The sequence below is a fragment of the Carassius carassius genome, chromosome 12 (assembly GCF_963082965.1).
Source record: "Carassius carassius chromosome 12, fCarCar2.1, whole genome shotgun sequence".
Classification (NCBI taxonomy): Eukaryota; Metazoa; Chordata; class Actinopteri; order Cypriniformes; family Cyprinidae; genus Carassius; species Carassius carassius.
Window position 1 is genome coordinate 34,962,603 of NC_081766.1, and position 23,763 is coordinate 34,986,365.

At 40.7% G+C, this 23,763-nt stretch overlaps 2 protein-coding genes across 2 annotated transcripts in view; one reads left to right on the forward strand and one right to left on the reverse strand.

Moving 5' to 3' along the window:
• The window catches only part of fggy (FGGY carbohydrate kinase domain containing), a 23,553-nt gene extending 16,949 nt beyond the window's left edge, over positions 1-6,604 (forward strand). The window contains exons 14-16 of the mRNA XM_059564214.1: positions 3,526-3,620; positions 5,235-5,296; positions 5,424-6,604. Of these exons, the coding sequence (XP_059420197.1) occupies positions 3,526-3,620; positions 5,235-5,296; positions 5,424-5,511 (245 nt within the window). The 3' untranslated portion in view covers positions 5,512-6,604. The remainder of the gene's footprint in view (positions 1-3,525; positions 3,621-5,234; positions 5,297-5,423) is intronic.
• An 835-nt stretch (positions 6,605-7,439) lies between these two features.
• LOC132154339 (peroxiredoxin-6-like) lies at positions 7,440-20,515 on the reverse strand. The gene is made up of 5 exons (XM_059562882.1): positions 20,411-20,515; positions 9,092-9,248; positions 8,869-9,015; positions 7,906-8,052; positions 7,440-7,823 (listed from the first exon to the last, which is right to left on the reverse strand). The coding sequence occupies exons 1-5, from the start codon at positions 20,500-20,502 to the stop codon at positions 7,650-7,652; spliced, it is 717 nt and encodes a 238-aa protein (XP_059418865.1). The 5' UTR covers positions 20,503-20,515; the 3' UTR covers positions 7,440-7,649.
• Between the last annotated feature and the right edge of the window lie 3,248 nt (positions 20,516-23,763).

The following is a 23,763-nucleotide window of genomic DNA, read 5'->3' on the forward strand; positions in this document are numbered from 1 at the left end:
ATCACATACACCCTCACACACATCACACACACCCACATCACACACACATCACACACACCCACATCACACACACCCTCACACACACACATCACACACACACATCACACACACCCACATCACACACACCCTCACACACACACATCACACACACCCTCTCACACACATCACACACACACACCCTCTCACACACACACAGACACACACACCCTCACACACATCACACACACCCTCACACACATCACACACACAGACACACCATCTCACACATCACACACACCCTCTCACACATCACACACACCCTCACACACATCACACACACACACAGACACACACATCACACACACCCTCACACACATCACACACACAGACACACCATCTCACACATCACACACACCCTCACACACATCACACACACACACCCTCTCACACACACACAGACACACACACCCTCACACACATCACACACACCCTCACACACATCACACACACAGACACACCATCTCACACATCACACACACACACACACCCTCTCACACACACACAGACACACACACCCTCACACACATCACACACACCCTCACACACATCACACACACACACCCTCTCACACACACACAGACACACACACCCTCACACACATCACACACACCCTCTCACACATCACACACACCCTCACACACATCACACACACACACAGACACACACATCACACACACCCTCACACACATCACACACAGACACACCATCTCACACATCACACACACCCTCACACACATCACACACACACAGACACACACATCACACACCCTCACACACATCACACACACCCTCACACACAGACACACACACACCCTCTCACACATCACACACACCCACACACACAGACACACACACACACCCTCTCACACATCACACACACCCTCTCACACATCACACACCCTCACACACATCACACACACCCTCACACACACACACACACACACACACACACACACACCCTCTCACACATCACACACACCCTCTCACACATCACACACCCTCACACACATCACACACACCCTCACACACACACACACCCTCTCACACATCACACACACCCACACACACAGACACACACACACACCCTCTCACACATCACACACACCCTCACACACACACATCACACACACCCTCACACACACACACACACACACATACACACACACACCCTCACACACACCCACACACATCACACACACACATCACACACACCCATCACACACACCCATCACACACCCACACACACACACACCCTCACACACACCCACACACACACATCACACACACCCTCACACACACCCTCACACACATCACACACACACACCCTCACATCACACACACACACCCTCACACACACATCACACACACCCTCACACACATCACACACACCATCACACACACCCTTGCACACAGAGTCTGAGCACTGTCTGTGTGTGTGTGGTTAGTTAGTGGATGATGTGATTCTCGACGCCGGTGTGATCTGTGAGAACTAGCTTCATGCATCCACTAAACCTCCAAGATATTCTTGATGGCCCTTCTGCACTGCAGTCCTTTAACACCAAAAGTTTTGATGGTTTGCTGTAGTCATTTCAACTGGCTCACAGTATGCTCTCCACCCATTATTCCTGCACTCTGTGATGAGTTCTGCATATCTAGCCTTCTAGCGCTCAGGTGCTTCCTCCATCTGGTCTTCCCAGGGGACAGTAAGTTTCAGTAAAACACTTGCTGTGGCGTGTGGAGGGGTGGAGTGTACAGGTTGGATGGGCTGTGGAGAACATCATAAACTGACTGAAAGAGAAACCTAATGTGCAATGGTTCAGCTCTCCAGAGCTCCGTCCAGGTGATCTTGCGAGGCTCTTCATGCTTCCATCCGGTCCAGACTCTGTGCTTGTACATGCCGAACATCTTGCTGTAGTGTTCTTCCTCCTCTGCTCGTATCTCATCCTGTACCAGTGTTATGATCAGGCACACTGGTCACAACATAAAACGACCGCAAAGTCAGTTGGACACATTTATCTAGGGGATTTATTAATCAATCGAGTAAATTACAAACAAAACAGAAAAATAAGAGGAAGACTATCTACAATGGGACAAAAACAAATGCAGGAAGATCAACAACAAGCGTGGATGCCAGAACTCAAGTCTCTCTCCTCTCCATGGAGTGCCTCCGATTTTAAAGGGTGTCTCTCTGCCCACTTGTTAATGATCACACCTGCACACAATAACACATGAAAACATATTGCCAAGCAGCCAAACATTAATAGAGGAAACAGAGCCACCACAGGTAGTGGAGGGACGTAACAACCAGTTAATGCTTCTCCTTCCCATGGCTTTTGTCATAAAGTGGTTGGGGAAAACTGCCCAGTCCTGCCCACCTTACTGCCTCAGTGCCCACCAAGATGTTATGCCAAAGCCATGCCTCCGCTCTATCTACAGCAACCCGAGCCTGACTTCACGAGGATTCCTGTAGTCGTACATCAGTACATCATAACATCCCTGGCTTGAGTAATATTTAACTCCTCCTCTAGGCCACTGATAGGAAGACTGGCCCTGAGATTGTACCCAGCCGGTGCCGTGAGGATATAAGTGACCTTGAAGAGACTCTTAACCTAAATTCACTATAATAGTCCCGAATTATGTTACTAATCATCTCTGGATCATGGTGTCTTGTCATTGCTGTCTCGATGAGCTTGTGTGGGATTTGATAGATCTAGCCAGAGTGCTCCAAGGTCTCCTCTGCTTCTCTTGCCTCTCGGATCAGCTCGGTCACTATTCATGTATGCTCCAGCAGCCCTGGGACTCTCCTCTTCTGTACTGACGGGTCTATATGCATTCTTTAGGAGGAACTCAGTTAGACGTTGGGCCACAATCCTCTTCTTCACAATCCTCATCAAGGGTTGCTAGCCCTTGATGCCCCCAGATGTTGTCTCTCTGTGCTGTCTTCTGTCTCTCCACCATTCTTTTCATGGACGTCTTCCAGTCTTTCCTGGAGGTCATATGCAGAGTCAGAAGTAATAATTCTAACATACACCTTCTGGTGCTACTTGGACACGTTTTCGGTGATAAACCCGGGATATATATCATGGTAGTATTTTGATTGCAATGCTTTTAATTTTTTTTCTGACTTAAATGTAATAAAACTTGCTGCATTACAATAATTGTTAATTAAATATAATATTGATAACTAGGCATACATTTTTGTGAAGATAATGTCAGTGGTGTCTGCCGTGGCACAACTCAGCACTAGGCAGTCGCTATGATGTTCTGGGTGGTTGCTAGGGTGTTGCTATGTGGTTGCTAGGCAGTCGCTATGGTGTTCTGGGTGGTTGCTAGGGCATTGGGGGTCACCAAAATCACCAGATTCAGACACAGTCAGATGAAGAGAAGTGAGCGATCCTGCTGTGTTTCAGACACACACACACACACACACTCGATCTCTTGGTGCTGTGCACATTATGAAGCGTGTGTGTGTGTGCGTGTGTGCAGGTCTGCCAGTGGTTCTGCCAGCGGAGCGAGAGGCCGTGCTGCTGGGTGCCGCTGTGATCGGAGCCTGCGCTTCATCTGACTACAGCTCCATACAGGTACAGCCCTCACTAACACACCACTCCAGGATTTCATGTGAAGAGACAGATCTGATGTGTGTGACCATTACCTGTGTGAAGTGAAGTGAAGTGACATTCAGCCAAGTATGGTGACCCATACTCAGAATTTGTGCTCTGCATTTAACCCATCCGAAGTGCACACACACAGAGCAGTGAACACACACACACACTGTGAGCACACACCCGGAGCAGTGTTCATCATTTATGCTGCGGCGCCCGGGGAGCAGTTGGGGGTTCGATGCCTTGCTCAAGGGCACCTAAGTCGTGGTATTGAAGGTGGAGAGAGAACTGTACATGCACTCCCCCCACCCACAATTCCTGCCGGCCCGGGACTCGAACTCACAACCCTTCCATTGCGAGTCCGACTCTCAAACCATTAGGCCACGACTTCCCAAATGCCTCTTTGTAAACCAGCACCACTATCTCAAATATATAGTGAGTCAGTAGTAGCCTACCACTTAAACTAATACCAAGTAAACACAGAACAGTACAGTTCAAATTGTTACACGTTACTATTGGATTGACAGAATATTGTCATATGGGGATTTACAGTTAAGGCCCAAGGACCAGATAGGATGAATGAAGACCAGGAGTCAGAGATTCAATCAAATGAAGAAAAATGTAGCATTCATGAGGAGTTTGTAGGCCGCTCTGCATACACTCTCAGTCAAAGACTACAGAATACCCACGACAACACTTAATATAGCCCCGCCTTCTGAGTAAAAGAGCCAATCACTAATCAGTAAAGTCATCACTGCAGCAGCCGTTAAGATTCCCGGTTGCTATAGAAACACTATAGCTATAGGTTGCTATAGAAACGGTTGCTAGGACTGCGCATGCACACCGGCTGATCTAGCATGAATAATACGCTTTTTTAACACCATCTGAAATTGAATTGTCATCTTGGTGAATAGTTTCGGAGAATCTCCACACATGGACATATAGTTCAAAGCATATCTCTGAGATTATTGAGTTGACGACTGAGGTCTGTCTTGATCCGTGTTCATGGGCTAGTGGCTCAGGCTCAACACTGAGGATTGGTCAGGCCAGTAGATCATATATAAATAAGTTATTGTTATTTCACTGTTTTTGACCTGTGTAACCTTACAATAGCAATATTTTAGAAACCAGTGAAATTTTTCAATTCTCATTTCCAATTTAGGATCACAACACAAGCTAATACTGGCATGACTACAATAAAGATCAAACATTATTCTCAAGACAAGTGAAGTCCATAATAAAATAAGAACTGATAAAAAATGACAAGCAATAGCACAAATAAATACAATAGAACAAAGATGAAGATGAAATAAACTACAATGCTTGTGAAACTGTATGACTGTGAAGTAAATATACACAGATGAAAGCTACAGAAGTTTTGAGTTCTGAGCAGTGAGTGATTCTTCTTTCGATGTCAATTTAAAATGATTAACACAGAGAACAGAAGTTATGAGGCTGCTGTCACTTTAAGACTTAATGCACAAATCCATTATATTGATAAAAATCCAATACTTGCTGTATTGTATCCGTACTATATAAAGCAGTTTAGGAATAAATGTGACCTGCCAAAGGAACCTTCTGGTGTCTTTCTAGGAAGCAATGAGGAGAATGACCAGAATCGGGCGTGTTGTCAGACCAAACTCTGAACTCCACAGGTTAGGTTCAATGAGGAGTTCATGCTTCTCATTATTTTATTCTGTGTCAGTACCAATACTCTCATATCTCAGGATTCTTGTGCATCAGCGTCTGTACTAGTAAGAATGAATGTTGGTCTGTGTAAAGCTTCTACAGGAGGAAGTACGCTGTGTTTCTGCGGCTTTATGATCATCAGAAGGAGTGTGTGGAGCTGATGGAGGCCGAAGCTGTTTGACAGGCAGACGCTTTCTGAAGAGCAAGATTAAACACTGAGATCCTTGAAGACTGCTTCAGATAATAAACAACACCAGGTTTTCATTACTCCAGGAAATGTTTTTACTGAACACACAAATACTGATAGTACTTGAGGGTTCAGCCTTTTACAAACCCTATTCCAAAAAATCTGGGACGCTGTACAAATTGTGAGTAAAAAGGGAATGGAATAATTTACAAATCTCATAAACTTTTTATATTTTATTCACAATAGAATATAGATAACATATCAAATGTTGAAAGTGAGACATTTTGAAATGTCATGCCAAATATTGGCTCAGTTTGGATTTCATGAGAGCTACACATTCAAGAAAAGTTGGGACAGGTAGCAATAAGAGGCCGGAAAAGTTAAATGTACATATAAGGAACAGCTGGAGGACCAATTTGCTACTTATTAGATCAATTGGGAACATGATTGGGTATAAAAAGAGTCTCTCAGAGCGGCAGTGTCTCTCAGAAGTCAAGATGGGCAGAGGATCACCAATTCCCCCAATGCTGCGGCGAAATATAGAGGAGCAATATCAGAAAGAGTTTCTCAGAGAAAAACTGTACATTGTCCCAATTTTTGGGGAATCTGGTTTGTACACCTAAATATCACACAGATAAAATCCAATAAAACCACTTCAGGTAAAAGAGGAAGAGGAACCAAGTCTTTTTTAAAGATTAATTTAACATGATTTATTTGTGTGGGTTTTAAAAACATTATTTCACAAAATAAACATGATATTGAAATTTGTCACTTTGTTTCCTACAGTTATTTTGGAATAAATGTAAAAATGCTTAAAATACTAACTTGGTATATACTTAGATTTAATAAATCATTGATTACTGAAAATGTAAAAATACAATTTAGAATTGTTTTTGTTTATTTGTATTTTTGCAAAATGTCGACAATACAGGGATAATTCCCCCAAAAATGAACATTTGCTGTTAGTTTACTCATCCTCAAGCTAGCTAAGATGTTGCAGACTTATTTTCTTCAGCAGAACAGTAAGATGATTTTTAGCTAAAGTCGTGGTGATTCATACAGTGCAAGTCAATGGCTACCGTCACTCGGAGTCAAAAAAGCACATCAGGCGACACAAAATGAATCCCTGTGCCTCATGATGACATATTGAGGTCTAATGAAGCAAAACTATCGGTCTGTGCAAGAAACTGAAGATAATTTACAACATTATTATTACCTGTAATCCAGAGTCTCAAACAGGGAAATCTGATTATTCTCTGCCAACTGGTTCTTTCAGACAAACTGGTTTGTTTCAGTGAACTGGTTCAATTCTCTAGTTTATGTAATCACACAATGACGTGATGTATACGCAAGAATATCATTGAAGCACACCATAATGCTTTGAAACATGGATGTTTTACTTGTCCAAAGCATATAAAGTGAGTAAACTAGTCTTCATCATTTCACCTTTTTACATAAACCTTGAGAAATCATAAAAACGCTAATTTCGCTCCTTCATTCCAGCTCTCGGTTCACACATGCTCATATCAGCGGCTCTTCGGTCCGAGCCGAACGGTTTCCTCAGAACTGGAGCACTGAATCAGTTCATTCATCACAGGATCAGATACGCAGCTGAGGTAATGCCTCCTCCAGATGAACTCTTTCCACACAGTTTCAGCTCATTTCCAGTCGGAGAGACTGTCAGGCGTCTGAAAGTGACTCCTAGATCTGTGCTGCTCGAGTCATGAACTGTTTCAGACACTTCAGTCTGAACCGGTTTATCTAGCTCACCAAAAAGATTCAAAAGAAATGATTTGTTTGTGAACCGGACATCCCTCCGAACCGTTTGTCTGAGGCTCTGGATTATTAATAATGTTCAGTTTCTTCCACAGACTGATTCACTTCATAAGACCTCAATAAATCATCAGGAGCCACAGAGATTCATTCTGTGCTCCTTCCATATGCTTTCTTTCAATTCTCAAAAATGGGCATCCGAGGAAAAAGTCTCATACATCTTGGATGGCTTGAGAGTGTGTAAATTAATTAATTAATAAAAAAATTCATTTCTAGAAAATGTATGTACCTGTAAACTCAAACAGTGATTTACACTTACAATAAAGCATTAAAAACAAAGCTGTGCGGACTTTGCCTTCTCATTTGTGATCATCAGCTCCGTCTGTAGTTCCCTGCTGATGTGTGCTGGGTAGTGGTGTGTAGCGCAGGTACTTCTTCCCAGACGGCAGGTCTTTAGTGTAGACTCCTGCAGGGAAGAGCGTCGAGGCCTCCGTCTCAGGGATGCTGGGAGGAACCATCACACTGTTCCCAGGCTTCAGAGCAGACCAACACACATTACACACAGACAGAAGAATCAACACAGCACTGATCAATCTCCAGACAGACGCTCCTCACCCTCCAGTCCACAGGCGTAGCCACACGGTTGTGTGCCGTTAACTGTAATGAGTCAACGACACGCAGAATCTCGTCAAAGTTTCGTCCTGTTGTTGCGGGATAGAGAATGGAGAGCTTTAACTTCTTGTCCGGGCCGATCACAAACACCTGAGTGAAGAACACCATTCAGAGCTCATTCAATGCTAATTTATCAAATTTGATTAAACTTTTACAGATTGCAATATTTATATATATATATATATTTAAAGTGTCAATAATGTAAAATATTAAAACCGCTTTTCTATTTAAAGTAGTGTTTTGACACTTTAGATGAATAATTGAAAAACTTTGTATCCCAGTAAAAGAAATATGAATATTTACATATTTAACTGCCCATATTTTAATTGAAGATATGTCACAATATGAATGAATGGAAATTTAATGATTTCACTCAGTTAACCTTTAGGTTTTAATGATGTGACGATGTCTGAATTGTACATCTAATTCATGGAAATGTTAAATAATTACATAAATTTCACTGAGTATTAAATGTAAAAATAACATGCCACTTATGGCGGCCCATCTTACCCCAAGGGTCTGATTTTATCTTTTTACTTCAAAGTAAAAACTATAATTTTCACTCCACAAATCTAAAAACACAAATGTGTCCACAGATACCTCATTAACAAATAGACACAAAAAAACGTAGATATTCAGCGCAATACAATGTCATAGATCTCACTGATGAAATTAAAAGTAGCATAAACATTCATCAAGTGCTAAGATGAGATTTAATGCTGTCTACGGTCAAGAGAAAATAAAATCAAGGTGGGGGGTTATCTTATCCTGTCTAACCCTCATTCATTTTATTTTCTTTATATGTTCATGTTCACTGACACTTGTTGGAAAAAGAAAAGCCCAAAACTCTTTCCACATTAATTTCCAGCCCTATTCTAAACCTGTATTCATGAATTCTGCACTTACACATCTGGCACTGAGTGGCATCCCGCTCTGGTCCTTCTCCTCCGGGTCCAGCATCCCCAGGGTCTCCACCAGCTCCCGCCGATCATCCGCTATGATGGGAAAGGGAAACTCGCTCCCAGGCTCCATGTTATTGTAAGCCATGATGTCCTGAAATCAGGCGTCGGGACTCATTACCAGTTCACACTCTTACAGGAGCACATATTTCAGACTGACTGAGGCAAACCTTGCTCCAGCTGTGATGCTCCTCAAGGCTGTCGACGGAGAGCGCTATCAGCTTCACGTTACGCTTGCTGAACTCAGGACTGAGCTGAGCTGCTCTGCCGAGTTCAGTGGTGCAGACGGGAGTGAAGTCTCGCGGATGAGAGAACAGGACGCCCCAGCTGATGGAGGAAACATACTTCATTCATGGAGTAACTATCTCAAACATTTCAGTGATTTAGATGTTTCAGAATCCAACATCTAGTGTGGTAGCCAAGACCACATCAAGACCAAGACAAGCACTCCAAAAATTGGTCTTGAGACCAGTCTTGAGAAATACAACCCTACCTACAAGCCCATTTACTTCATTACATGTCCATGTTTTTAATGTAAATGTGTATATTGAAATGAAAGCAGATTTTAAAACCGTTCCTTACTTCATTACTTTTCTCATGCCAGGAATTTGCTGAACCACAGACAACGTTGTCTTTTCAGATGAGAGCAAGTTTTGTATATCATTTAGAAACCAAGGTCCTAGAGTCTGGAGGAAGGATGGAGAAGCTTATAGCCCAAGTTGTTTGAAGTCCAGTGTTAAGTTTCCACAGTCTGTGGTGTTGGTCCATTGTGTTTTTTGAAAACCAAATTCACTGCATCCGTTTACCAAGAAATATTGGAGCACTTCATGCTTCCAGCTTTGCTACCGTTCGGATGTTCTAGCTTACTGCTCTGCGCTTTGCTTCTTATTTCTGTACTTTCTCAGATTTTTCTAAGATTTCTACATCAGCAGATCAGCACAGTGCTCAAACAACAGAATTTTGTCACAAACGCTAAAACCAAAAACTTTGGGACTGGAATAATACTACAAAAAGAAGACTTTGCCTCCCACTGCCAGCAGCTTACATTCCAGAGAGGGGAAAACAACTGCCTACATTCAAACAGAAGAGAGAAAAAATGCCTCCTGTTGGATCTATGTGTTGCATGAACTGCTGCAAACTTCTACAAAGGATTGTGATTCTTGAAACAAAGTTATTTGCTGGACAGACGAAACACTCAGCAGACTGTCATCATGGAGCCTTTCAGCATACAGCCGGTGAGTCCCATGAATCTTATGAATCTCAACAGTTTATACCAAGTGTAGAGGAACAAGCCGAAACTGATCGCCACACTAATCGATGGCAAAAACAGGGAGCGAGACCCAAAGGAAAACAAAATATCAGATTGTCACGAGTTTCTCGTATTGCTGCCGTAGCTTCCTCTACCCCAGATTCGACTATGACAAGGCTTGTGAATACTGGCATTCAACCACCCCCTATACATCTTGAGAACAGATTTGAAGCATTAATGAATGTGGGTGAGGAATCCCCAAATGTATGTTAACATGGATCTGATCAGCCAGCAGCTAACATCGCTACTAACAGGCGCTCAAGGACGAGCAGACAGCGGCTTTCAGCTCAGAGCGCAGCCGAGCCAAGGACTCTGATAGTAGGTGACTCTGTTATCAGAAACATCCGTAGCAGGACTACAACAACATGCTGCCTTCCTCAAGCAACGGTCTCTGATGTGATCAAGGAACTTCAGAACATTCTGATGAAGCACAAGACTGCAAATCGAATCATCATCCATGTGGGGAAGAATGATACTCGCAAAAAGAAGTCAGAACTCCTTAAGAAGGACTTCAGTGAACTCTTTGAAACACTTCGAAGACTCAAAGTTCAGTCGTTCGTCAGTGGACCACTCCCAGCAAGGGGAACAAATATGTTTTCACGGTTGCTTGGGCTACAAAGATCTTGTAATATAAAAGGAGTGAATTTCATTGACAACTTCAATCTTTTCTGGGGCCATGGACAATTGTTTAAACCGGATGGCCTCCACCCAAACAAACTTGGTTCTAGAGTGTTTAAGGACAATATCTACTTTTCCCTCCGTCATCCTTCAGCAGAGTGTGTCAATCCATTCAGCACACACACACCGGGTCCGAGTCATCATGTGGTTGATATATCCCACAAGGACACTGATAACACCACGCAGCCAAAACAAGCACTGCTCATGGACACTATCCCTGCTGAACCCTGCCCACAGACCTCCTCACAGACTGACTGTGATGTACAACCCGAATTCCGGAAAAGTTGGGATGTTTTTTAAATTTTAATAAAATGAAAACTAAAAGACTTTCAAATCACATGAGCCAATATTTTATCCACAATAGAACATAGATAACGTAGCAAATGTTTAAACTGAGAACGTTTACAATTTTATGCACAAAATGAGCTCATTTCAATTTTGATTTCTGCTACAGGTCTCAAAATAGTTGGGACGGGGCATGTTTACCATGGTGTAGCATCTCCTTTTCTTTTCAAAACAGTTTGAAGATGTCTGGGCATTGAGGCTATGAGTTGCTGGAGTTTTGCTGTTGGAATTTGGTCCCATTCTTGCCTTTTATAGATTTCCAGCTGCTGAAGAGTTCGTGGTCGTCTTTGACATATTTTTCGTTTAATGATGCACCAAATGTTCTCTATAGGTGAAAGATCTGGACTGCAGGCAGGCCAGGTTAGCACCCGGACTCTTCTACGACGAAGCCATGCTGTTGTTATAGCTGCAGTATGTGGTTTTGCATTATCCTGCTGAAATAAACAAGGCCTTCCCTGAAATAGACGTTGTTTGGAGGGAAGCATATGTTGCTCTAAAACCTTTATATACCTTTCAGCATTCACAGAGCCTTCCAAAACATGCAAGCTGCCCATACCGTATGCACTTATGCACCCCCATACCATCAGAGATGCTGGCTTTTGAACTGAACGCTGATAACATGCTGGAAGGTCTCCCTCCTCTTTAGCCCGGAGGACACGGCGTCCGTGATTTCCAACAAGAATGTCAAATTTGGACTCGTCTGACCATAAAACACTATTCCACTTTGAAATAGTCCATTTTAAATGAGCCTTGGCCCACAGGACACGACGGCGCTTCTGGACCATGTTCACATATGGCTTCCTTTTTGCATGATAGAGCTTTAGTTGGCATCTGCTGATGGCACGGCGGATTGTGTTTACCGACAGTGGTTTCTGAAAGTATTCCTGGGCCCATTTAGTAATGTCATTGACACAATCATGTCGATGAGTGATGCAGTGTCGTCTGAGAGCCCGAAGACCACGGGCATCCAATAAAGGTCTCCGGCCTTGTCCCTTACGCACAGAGATTTCTCCAGTTTCTCTGAATCTTTTGATGATGTTATGCACTGTAGATGATGAGATTTGCAAAGCGTTGAGGAACATTGTTTTTAAAGTTTTCCACAATTTTTTTACGCAGTCTTTCACAGATTGGAGAGCCTCTGCCCATCTTTACTTCTGAGAGACTCTGCTTCTCTAAGACAAAGCTTTTATAGCTAATCATGTTACAGACCTGATATCAATTAACTTAATTAATCACTAGATGTTCTCCCAGCTGAATCTTTTCAAAACTGCTTGCTTTTTTAGCCATTTGTTGCCCCCGTGCCAACTTTTTTGAGACCTGTAGCAGGCATTAAATTTTAAATGAGCTAATTAAGTGGATAAAAGTGTAAAATTTCTCAGTTTAAACATTTGCTACGTTATCTATGTTCTATTGTGAATAAAATATTGGCTCATGTGATTTGAAATTCCTTTAGTTTTCATTTTATTAAAATTTAAAAAACTTCCCAACTTTTCCGGAATTCGGGTTGTTTCAAAACAGCTACAAGATTCAGCACCCAGGGATTACTTTCTGGAAAACAGCCAGGGAAGCCAGGACAACATATCACAGCCACCGGAAACACCAGAGACACAGCCCATCTCACCAGACACATTATCACTTTCTCCAGCATCTCCACTTCTGTGCTTCTCACAGAAAATGGAGGAATTGGTGTATGCTGGGACTAAACTCTCTCACTCATTTGCTGCAAGCCCGCAGATATCACAAAAAAACGGCGGGCCCCAAAACCACCAAAGCCTGTGGTCCCTGCTCCTGAGAGAGCTCTCCGACCGCTGCCACAACGCCAGGGCCCAAACACTCTATCTGCTGAAGGTGAACCAAAAACAACTGATAGCAGCTCTCAGTGATATGTGTCGGGTCCCCGCTATAATAACAGCAACATTCACAAATGCCTACTGAACAAGCGGGAACCCAGTGTGCCTGTAGCTTTCTCTATTTCAGTTTTATCACGTGATAGAAAGTCTAAGGCCATCTCAAGCCGAAGGGCAAACTCATCTAATCTGTGGCCTATTATGCATCAAACTAAGATTGATGTAAAGACACAAAGCACAGCCATCAAGTTAGCATCTTTAAACATTCGCTTACTAAAAAATAAATCATTTCTAATCAATGACTTTATAACCACAAACAATCTGGATTTTGTTTCTAAACGAAACATGGCTAGAAGACAGCTGCAATGCAACAGTCCTTAATGAAGCAGACCCTCCTAACTTCACTTACATGAGTGTCTGCAGGACTGTTAGGAGAGGTGAGGGTGTAGCTGCTATATTTAAAGATGTCTATCAATGCAAGCAAGTGTCATTTGGTCAGTACTTGTCTTTTGAATATCTATGGATTGTGCTGAAAAGTGCTCCACGCATTCTGTTTATTATTATTTACAGGCCTCCAAAATACTCTCCAGCCTTTGTTGAAGAGGTCACAGAAATGTTATCAGTGATTTCTTCAGAGTTTGACTGTTTTGCTATTGCAGGGGATTTTAATATTCACATAGATAATTCAGAAAACAAAACTACAAAAGAAATGATAACTGTTCTAAACACTTTTGACTTGACTCAGCATGTGCATGGACCCACACACAAAGGTGGACACACTCTAGACTTAATCATCAGTAGGGGTCTAAACATTTCATCTATTGTTATTAAGGACATAGCACTATCTGATCACTTCTGTATTTTCTTTGATATTTTGATCTCTGCTACAACTGAATCTAGATCTGTCTCTGTCAGAAGGAGATGCATTAACGGGAACACAAGTGTACTATTTATGGAGGCTATATCTTTAACACCAAGCATTTCTGCAGACTCTGTTGATACTCTCCTTGATTGCTTCAACTCAAAAGTTAAGAATGTTATTGATGATATTGCTCCAATAATAGTCAGTAAGAAAAGAAACAGACAGAAATCAGTTTGGAGAAGATCAACAGCAGTTCAGACTATGAAAAGACAATGCAGAAAAGCCGAGCGGATGTGGCGGAAGACAAAACTTGAAATTCACTATAGCATCTACAAAGACAGCCTTCATGCTTTTAATGTGAAACTAGCCACAGCTAGACAGAATTTCTTCTTAAACCTTATAAACAGTAACTTAAATAACACTCGTACTCTCTTTGCCACGGTTGAGAGACTGACAAACCCCCCAAGTCAGATTCCCAGTGAAATGCTCTCAGACAGCAAATGCAATGAGTTTGCATCCTTCTTTTCTGAGAAGATCATCAATATCAGGAAGGCGATTAGCACATCCTCAAGAAATGCAGAGGTCAGACAGATTCGGCCAAAAATGTCTATTTTTGAAGCAATTGATAGCAAAATTCTGGAAGACATAGTGCAGCACCTAAAATCATCAACCTGCTATCTTGACACACTTCCCACATCTTTTTTCAAAAGTGTGCTTAACTGCTTAGAAGCAGATCTTTTAGAAGTGGTGAACGCCTCACTTCTTTCTGGGACATTTCCAAACTCTCTAACAACTGCAGTTGTACAACCATAGACTGTATAAAAGCATGGACGTAGTGTTTGTGGCGTCACCCACTGGTTTCCAAAGAGCATTTCTGAAGCTAAAAGTGTGCAGAGCAGGCCGTCGCCATCTTGGCAACGTGTCACCACGCGACTCTCCCAGATAATCAAAAATGGGCAAAAAGGCGGGAGCTGGTTGCTATCCATCTGTCACTCAGGTGGCCGAGCCCTCAATTATGCAAAACTTTTAGGCTTAATATAATTTAAACGGATGAGTGAAAACAGGCTTTAAACATGTTTTTTCTTTTTTTGCTGTAAAGTTGGGTATCTTAACATGGGGAGTCTATGGGATTGACTCTCTTTTGGAGCCAGTCTCTAGCGTCCAGTCGATCAAGTCAAGTCACCTTTATTTATAAAGCGCTTTAAACAAAATACATTGCGTCAAAGCAACTGAACAACATTCATTAGGAAAACAGTGTCAATAATGCAAAATGATAGTTAAAGGCAGTTCATCATTGCTTTCTGGAGAAATAAGTTCACACTCAGCATACTGAACAAAATAACTGTTATGAGTCATAGTCCTCTAGCAATGCTATAATAAGTCTGTCATAAGTGTGTAATTTTGTCACAAACTATTTTTCATCTCAAGTCGGGGGATAAAGGAAGTGTATGTGTGATACTGGTGTCACATGCACTAATTTCCACAGTAGAGCATATTAATAAACTGAGACTCTTATGTGTAAGGTTTAAACACTGCCTTCTGTGCTCTCTAATACTACATTAAACAAATGTATTCATGACATGACATTGAACATAACTGTGTAATATGCAATTAGTTGTGTATTTTGTATTGTATAAAAAAGGTGGCACCTTTCTCCTTGCTTTTCTCCTCTGTTACATCAGTTATTATACTAAACAGTTATGGACAGTAAGCAGAATGAACATTATCTTCATTACATACAAAGCCGGACAAAATTACTCGATTACAGGAAAATCCAAAAATGCTTACCATCAATAACATTTATGATGTGGAAACGCATATACAGTGTGCGCATAATTATTAGGCGAGTCAACATTCTGAGCATATTTAAGCACTTTTACCTCAATCACTATTAATTTTGTTTACAATCATATATCTTATAATTATATAATCAATATGAACTGGAAGTGAAGAAAACACAATGCATTAAGGGGTGAAAACTTTTGAACAGAAGGAAGATGTGTACATTCATCATATTTTGACTAAATATATTTTTTCATTTAGTACTGCCCTTCAGAAGCTACAAAAGATACTTGCATGTTTCCCAGAAGATAGTTCAATTTACACTGATCTTTATATTCAAAAAGTTTTCACCCCCTTAATGCATTGTGTTTCCTTCTGGAGCATCAATGAATGTTTGAATCTTCTATAATAGTTGTGTTTGAGTCCCTCAGTTGCCCTCAGTGTAAAATAAGATGGATCTCAGAATCAGACAATCATTGTTGGAAAGAGTTCAAATACACAGCAATGCTGAAAAACCACAGAATTCGTGGGAGCTGAAGGGTTATTCTGAAGAACAGCAGGCAGTTTACCTGTTCAGGACAAACAAGGGACTCATGAACAACTGTCACTAAACACAAACACTCAGCCGTGGATCATTCAGCTAACAACACAGTATTAAGAATCAAGTCTTTGTTAACTATTGAACAGGGTCATTTTTATAAAGTCAACTATTGCCGCGTTTCCACCGAAATTAACCGGAACAAATGTACCAGGAACTTTTTTCCCCCCAGACCTGTTGCTTTCTGCGTTTCCACCGCGGTGTAAAGTACCGGGAAGATTAGGCAAATAGACTGGTGACGTAGGTTTGCGCGCGTTTCTCAATACAAAGTACGCTGATTTTGGACGTGCATCCTCGGTAGTGCGGACTTTGTGCAAGTCCAGTAATTCTGCAAACAGCAGCATATACTTGATAACTTCAGTCAGCTCGCCTTGGCTACTGCAGTTTTCCTCTCTGTAGATTTACAATAAAACGACATAGGATATCAAATACCACTGCCTCCTTTCGTTTTCATTTAAACATAACAGCTGCAGAAATGTACTTAGTTCAGGGATATGTGTATATATACAGCCATTACAATGAAACAAAATATTATATCAATTGTCTCTTTTAATTTTCATTTTAACATATAGATAGATTGAATAAAGACCAAAGATTACCTGTTAGATTTTCCCAAAACGAATGATATTTTATGTTTAACCACTAAAGAGACATCAGAGCCAGCGGCACACATCAGAAGGTCTAGCCGAGGAGAGGCTGCTATCGGCGGATAGATGATCACTGATCTCTCGCTGATCGCGTGGAGCTCACCGTCTCAGAGATCGGCCAAACACGTTTTTTTTAAATAGGCGCTGTCTTTATAAATAAACTACTTTTAAAAATACATTTCATGACACAATAACAGTAATATTTAGAAAATGTTGATCCGAATAAATGGTGGTTGAACTCAACCAATGCTGCGTGAACTCAACCAATCAGGATGTTTAGCGCCCAAGTCCCGCCCCCGAAAGTTCCGGAACTTTGAAAAAGTACCACCTCGCCAGCAGGGACTTTCTGAGGGGCGTTTTTTTACCCGGAACTTTATTTAATTCCTGGTTCCTGCGGTGGAAACACACCGAGTACCAGGCCAAAGTCCCTAGTTCCTGGGTAAAGTTCCTGCGGTGGAAACACAGCTTATTATTTTCTCTTGTGGACAATATCTTTTAAGTAAATATCTGATTCAGGCCAGTACTAAATAAAAAATAAAATTGCATTTTGTATGATCCCTCTTTTGTAAAAATGTGTAAAATTTTGTAGATTCTGCAAGGTGTATTTAAACTTTTGACCTTATGTTTGTGTGTATACAGTATGTGTGTGTGTGTGTGTGTGTGTGTATGTATAGTATGTACATACAGAACTAGTTAATTATAGACCGATCTCGAATCTCCCTTTTCTGTCCAAGATACTAGAAAAGGTGGAATCCTCTCAATTATATTCCTTCTTAGAGAAAAATGGTATATGTGAGGATTTCCAGTCAGGATTTAGACCATATCATAGTACTGAGACTGCTCTCCTTAGAGTTACAAATGATCTGCTCTTATCATCTGATCGTGGGTGTATCTCTCTATTAGTTTTATTGGATCTTAGTGCTGCGTTTGACACAATTGACCACAACATTCTTTTGCATAGACTTAAATACTTTGTTGGCATCAGTGGAAGTGCATTAGCATGGTTTAAATCGTACTTATATGACCGCCATCAGTTCGTAGCAGTGAATGAAGATGTATCCTATAGATCACAAGTGCAGTATGGAGTACCTCAAGGCTCAGTACTAGGGCCGCTACTCTTCACGCTTTATTTGTTACCCGTGGGAGATATCATCAGGAAACATGGTGTTAGCTTTCACTGTTATGCTGATGATACTCAGCTCTATATTTCTTCACGGCCCGGTGAAACACACCAATTTGAAAAACTAATGGAATGCTTAGTCGATTTAAAAAACTGGATGACGAGTAATTTCTTTAGTTCCTTAAGATATTTACTTATCAAATCAGTGCTGTTTTGGACGATTGTTTCAATGCATTCCCTTCCTTGATAATTCGACTGAAAACTTTCCCGGAATTTAGCGGCTTAAAATGATCTGAGAAGCAAAATTGGGTTAAAGGGTTAAAATAGAACTTGTGCTTCAGTAATTTTGCTTTAATTGTTTTAAATTATTTTAATGCATAAAGGATTATAAAATAAATAGCAAGCATTAACACATTAATGTTGACAAATAATTGCTGATTAATTGATTAACTGATTAATATTGTATGTTTTAGGATTTCAATTAATTAGACAGTTTTTTGATTAATAAAAAAAAAATTACCCATTTAAACAAAAAACGGAATCCAGAAAAATTTTAACTGAAAAAACTAAATTTGGAAAATAAATAAAATCGATTTTATAGGGCACTTTTCATTATAAAGAAGATGTGGAGAGTTGAAGGCTCAGCTTGAAAATGAACAGAAAACTAAAACGGCTTGTGCTAAAAGTACACAAAAGGTTTATCAAAATCAAGTTTTGCCTGTTTTACCAGAATTAAATGCATGAAATATTGGTAGTGACACAACCACAGATTCTGATTCTTAGGCAGACATTGATGATTATGAAAGCTAATCAAGGTCTTGCTAGGTATACTTCAAACTTCGAACCAGGTGTGTTGAGGCAAGTTGGAGCTAAACTCTGCAGGACACTTTCAGGACTAAGTTTGGTGACCCCTGGCTTAGACCATTGAGAGTGAACATCAAAATGAGGAAAAATTAGATTAAGGTTTATCTCCAGAAAACAAAAGAAGGGAATGTGCTAATAGATCGTGAGTTTAGGGATTCAGATGTTGTGCTGTATAATTGTGTACCCCAACTTCTAAAGAAGTGTATGAGTGGTCAAAGGAGCTAGGAAATATCAGAAAACATCCAAGATCAGCTTTAGCTAGATTGCTCTGAAATATATTTTTTTCAGTCAAAGATGGATTTAGCATAGTCTCAGTCAGTGGCTATATGCTTATGCAACCAAATAATTAGTTTGTAATCAAATTGACAGCTCAATCTGACTGAAAAGCCTTCATGTAAACACCTTAAATGATACGACTGAGCTCAAAAGCTGAAAACCAGTCAGTATTTGATCAGGTTTTTGATTTTGGTCTGTGGATAAGCTCCCCTCCTCTCCCAGAGAGTGATATCTGTAAGCTGATCTAGAGAGGTTTACCAATATGATGACTAACGGACCACAGAAATGAGACACGGGTCAAGTGTCTGTTTGCAGAAGAGATTTTGGCAGTGACTTTGAGTATTTTGAGGACCAGTTAATAGATTCTCTGAATGTCAGGCTGAAACAGATGAATATGAACACTGTTAAACAGACAGAAAATCCTCTAAACCACAGGTTACTGAGTTTCTCAGGGTTGAATGATGGCCTATCCTGGTAACTAAAGAGCCATCATTCAGTGCAGCATTACGGTGAAGCCTCTTCATCACTGCAAGACATTCAACAAAAGAGTCTGCAGGACTGAAATCACTGAACACACTTCGTCTGTGCTGCTCACACACACTCTGTAGGACTGTTAGGAAGAACCAACAAAATGACCAAACTAGGTCGGAAAAGTCAGGTTTTACTATTCTTGCAAGGACGTTTAGTCCACAGCATAAGGTCTACCTGAACCACACACACACACACACACACACACACACACTGAACATGTATTTAGCTGACTATGGTCCTTATGTGTGTCAACCTCTGTCAGCATTTTCATGTAGCCGAAGTGGTAAAATTGGTGTCACTGACCTACAAACACAACCACAATTTAGACAAAGACAGGTTTGGACACATAGCAATTCTGCATGTAGTTCATTGTGAGGAAATTATAAGAGAGACTCGCTAAAAGTCAAGCCACACAACTTTTTGGATTTAAACTTAAATCCAAGTCGTTCATTTCAGTTCATTACCAGTTAATAATAACAGGAACACAGAGGAGGATAGAAAGTAGAGGAATATTGTGAGAGTGACTTCAGGAAGTGGGCATTGAGAATAAGACTGCTGTATCTATGATGAACAACACATATAACACACAACACACTCTCACATCACAAGACACATGCTCTCATCACTTACGAATCTCCCAGATAATCATGTAGTTTCATTCTGCCAAAAGTGGAATGGGCTTCGAAGTTGGGAAAGATGTCTCCTAACAGCATCCCCGGCATCCTGCAGCATCTGTCTGTCTCTCCGTCTCTGTGGTGCATGCTGGGAAGTGTGGGAGGGTGTGTGGGCGGGTGTGAGAGAGTAAGCGAATTCTTCTCTACACGTATGACTAAAAGAACGTGAAAAAGCAAGTGGTTGTGGTCTTTTATAACTGATAATCAAAAGAGGTTTGCGTAGCTGACGGGAGATTGAGAAATTCCAGTTTGATTTAAGTCTGTCATTGGAGGATGTGTGTACTTTGGAAGAACAATTTACATACATAATTTACATAAAATTTTCATGAAAAATGTCACCTGCTCTTCAAGCACAATGTTAGTGAGTAACAGCATCACACTTGTTTGTGATCAGTATCAATGATGTGACATAACCTGCTTGCTCTGAATATTCAAGCCATTCTCTCTGGTTGAAAACATGCACTGACAGTCACTCTTCTGATGGTGAAGGGCTGAGCGATGGCCGGCATCGTAAGCAGTTTGGAGCTCAGAGACACAGGCAGCAGCAACATTTCCTTCTTTTGAATCCATTTTCATGTTGAAAAGAGCTAATGCAATGCAACCTTGAAATATTGTACTAGTTTTGTGCTTTTAGCTGTGCAGGACGTTTAAAGCCATGAAATGAAACAAATGGGGAACCCTTAATCAGAATGAGCCTTTGTGTAACATACTGCCCTGAACTCTTGCTGTTTTAGCTAAGTGTTCACACTAGTAAGATGATGCACTTGGCAGATCTATTTTTTAAACAGTCTACTTTATCATTAAAATCCCTTTTCACATTCATCTTACGCTGGTTTTATTATTATATGATTGGCATTTTTTTGTAAAAACTGTGAAATTTATGAGTCTAGTGGTAAAATTTTTAGGTTTTGTATAATTTATGATGATAAACCGTAACAGACATTCCCAGAAATCCCTGTGTGACACATCACCTATGATTATATTTATATAGTGTTTTGTGTTAGATGTTCTGTTGTTTAATTCGTTTACTGCTTTATCGTAGTGTTGTGTGTTAATCTGATGGTGTTTTTTATCATCTGTATATGTTTAAGGACGGGTCACTTATATTGAACTCTCTTCAAGTGTATCAGCTGTATTACAAAGCGGATTTTGGAATTTCAAGTAGTTTGGTATATTAAAATTATATCATTTGAAATATTTGTAAATTGTAAAATTGTCTCCGTATGGTAACCCTCGTTCCCTGATGGAGGGAACAGAGACGTGTGCTGTATGACTTTGGAGCCCAATCACCTCTGAGAATATCAGATAAGGCCAATGAAATGCGAATGGAATTGTTGTACGGGGTATTAAACGGTTGTTGCGTGTAGATCACACTTCAGCATTGTTCTGAGGAGCCGAGGAAGCGTTGCCATTCCATCCATCAGGGAACGAGGTTTACCATTCGTAACTGAGATGTTCCCTTTCTGTCGTTTACTATGACGTGTGTCGTATGACAACAAAGGCTGATGATGTCACTTCCAGGGAGGCGTGCCCGGGCCTGTTGTACACGCCCTCATCCCTTGACTCCACCTCCATGTCAAAACAGTGCCAGAAAGTGTGTAACACATATGATGTGCAGATGAGCTGAAGGCCACTGTCAAAGAAACCTGTGCTTCCAGACCACCTCAGCAGTGCCACAAACTGATCAGCTCCATGACACGCCGAACTGAGTACATGTACAAGTATTGAGTACATGTACAGTAAATGAACATACTTTCCAGAAGAATGGTCTTTTGAAGTATTCTGATTTATTGAGATGGTGGGTTTTTGTTAAATGTAAGCCAAAATCATCACAATTAAAAGAACCAAAGACTTAAACTCCTTCAGTCTGTGTGCACTGAATTTATTTAATACAGTTTTTACAGGACAGTCGCCTGACTGACAAGAACAGTTTCTTCCCCCAGGCAATCTACCTCATGAAAAGTTTAATGTTCCCCACTTATGCATTAAAAACGTGCAATTTAATTATATTTATTTGTTACCATCTCCATTCTAGTACATTCCTGCATCACACTCTATTCTATTCCTAATATTTTTGCAATATTTGTCTATTTATATATATATTTAAAATATGTCTGTGTGTTGTTGTTTCTGTGTGCTGGCTAATGTTACTAAAACAATTCCTTTTATGCACAAGCATACTTGATAATAAAACGCTTTCTGATTCTGATTTAATTTATATTTAACAATTCTTTATTTTTGTTTGCAAAACTCATTTTTTTCTCACAATGCTCCGTATTCTTTTGCAATTCTTTATTGTTGTTTGCAAACAGCACTTTTCTCAATACTTTCATTTTCGTTTGCAAAACTTGTTTTTCTTTTGCAATACTTCAATTCTTTTGCAAGTATATGTGGCCCTGTTTTGACTCCAGACTCCATTACTGTATCAGTGCAGAATTTTCCACGTCCACATAGCAAAGATACAGTGATTGATTTCCACACCTCTAGTTTAGACAAACTCGTTGATATCATTCTCTCATATATCGAAACTACAGACATGTACTGCAAAACTGCAAGCACATTATCTTCTTTAAATATTACACTTTGTAATGGAAAAAACAAACTTCTTGCAAAACATTTCTTTACATTAGACTCATCATTCTCAACCAACAGCTTTTGTGTTTCATTTGGGAACACTGTGTTTTAAGTCATATGATGCGATTTCAAGTTTTCTTTTGTCTTTGGAGTGTTACAAGCTCTTGGTGCATGAAGAAGATCTGTACAGTTTCAAAGACTAAAGTCTCAAATCCATAGAGATATTGTTTATCAAAGTTAAGACTCGTCCACACCCCCGAAAACACCTGGTTTAAACACGCCCCACATCTCTACATCACTGTGTGGAAATATCTGTGTAATGCTGCTCAAATGTTCACGCAAAGAAAGAAGGCATGGTTTCAGTAACACAGTTAGTGTTGAAGCAGTCGTGTCAGGGAGATGTGTGTGTATCGAGGAGAAAGAAAAAGCACTTTATTTGTTCTTCTGAAAGAGTTTTCATCGATCATAGTTACTGCTGTTTGCATCCCACCACAAGCAGACACCAGCCTGGATTTGTCTGAGCTTCACGATGCGCTCAGCAGCAACATCAACAAACATCCTGACGCTGCTATTATCATTTCTGGGGACTTTGACAAAGCCAAACTCAGGCAAGTTATGCCTAATTTTTATCAACATGTATCCTGTCAAACCAGAGGAGCGAATACACTCGATCATTGCTACACTCAGTTTAAAATGCTTACAATGCTCGTTCACTACCGGCTTTCGGCAGATCGG

Excerpts from the sequence above, each read along its gene's own strand:
- LOC132154339 (XM_059562882.1), bottom strand. The coding sequence starts at position 20,502 with ATGCCGGGGATGCTGTTAGGAGACATCTTTCCCAACTTCGAAGCCCAT. Across the intron at positions 9,016-9,091 it reads AGCATCACAGCTGGAGCAAG|GACATCATGGCTTACAATAA; the intron begins GTTTGCCTCAGT and ends GCCTGATTTCAG. Across the intron at positions 7,824-7,905 it reads CTACGCCTGTGGACTGGAGG|CCTGGGAACAGTGTGATGGT; the intron begins GTGAGGAGCGTC and ends TCTGCTCTGAAG.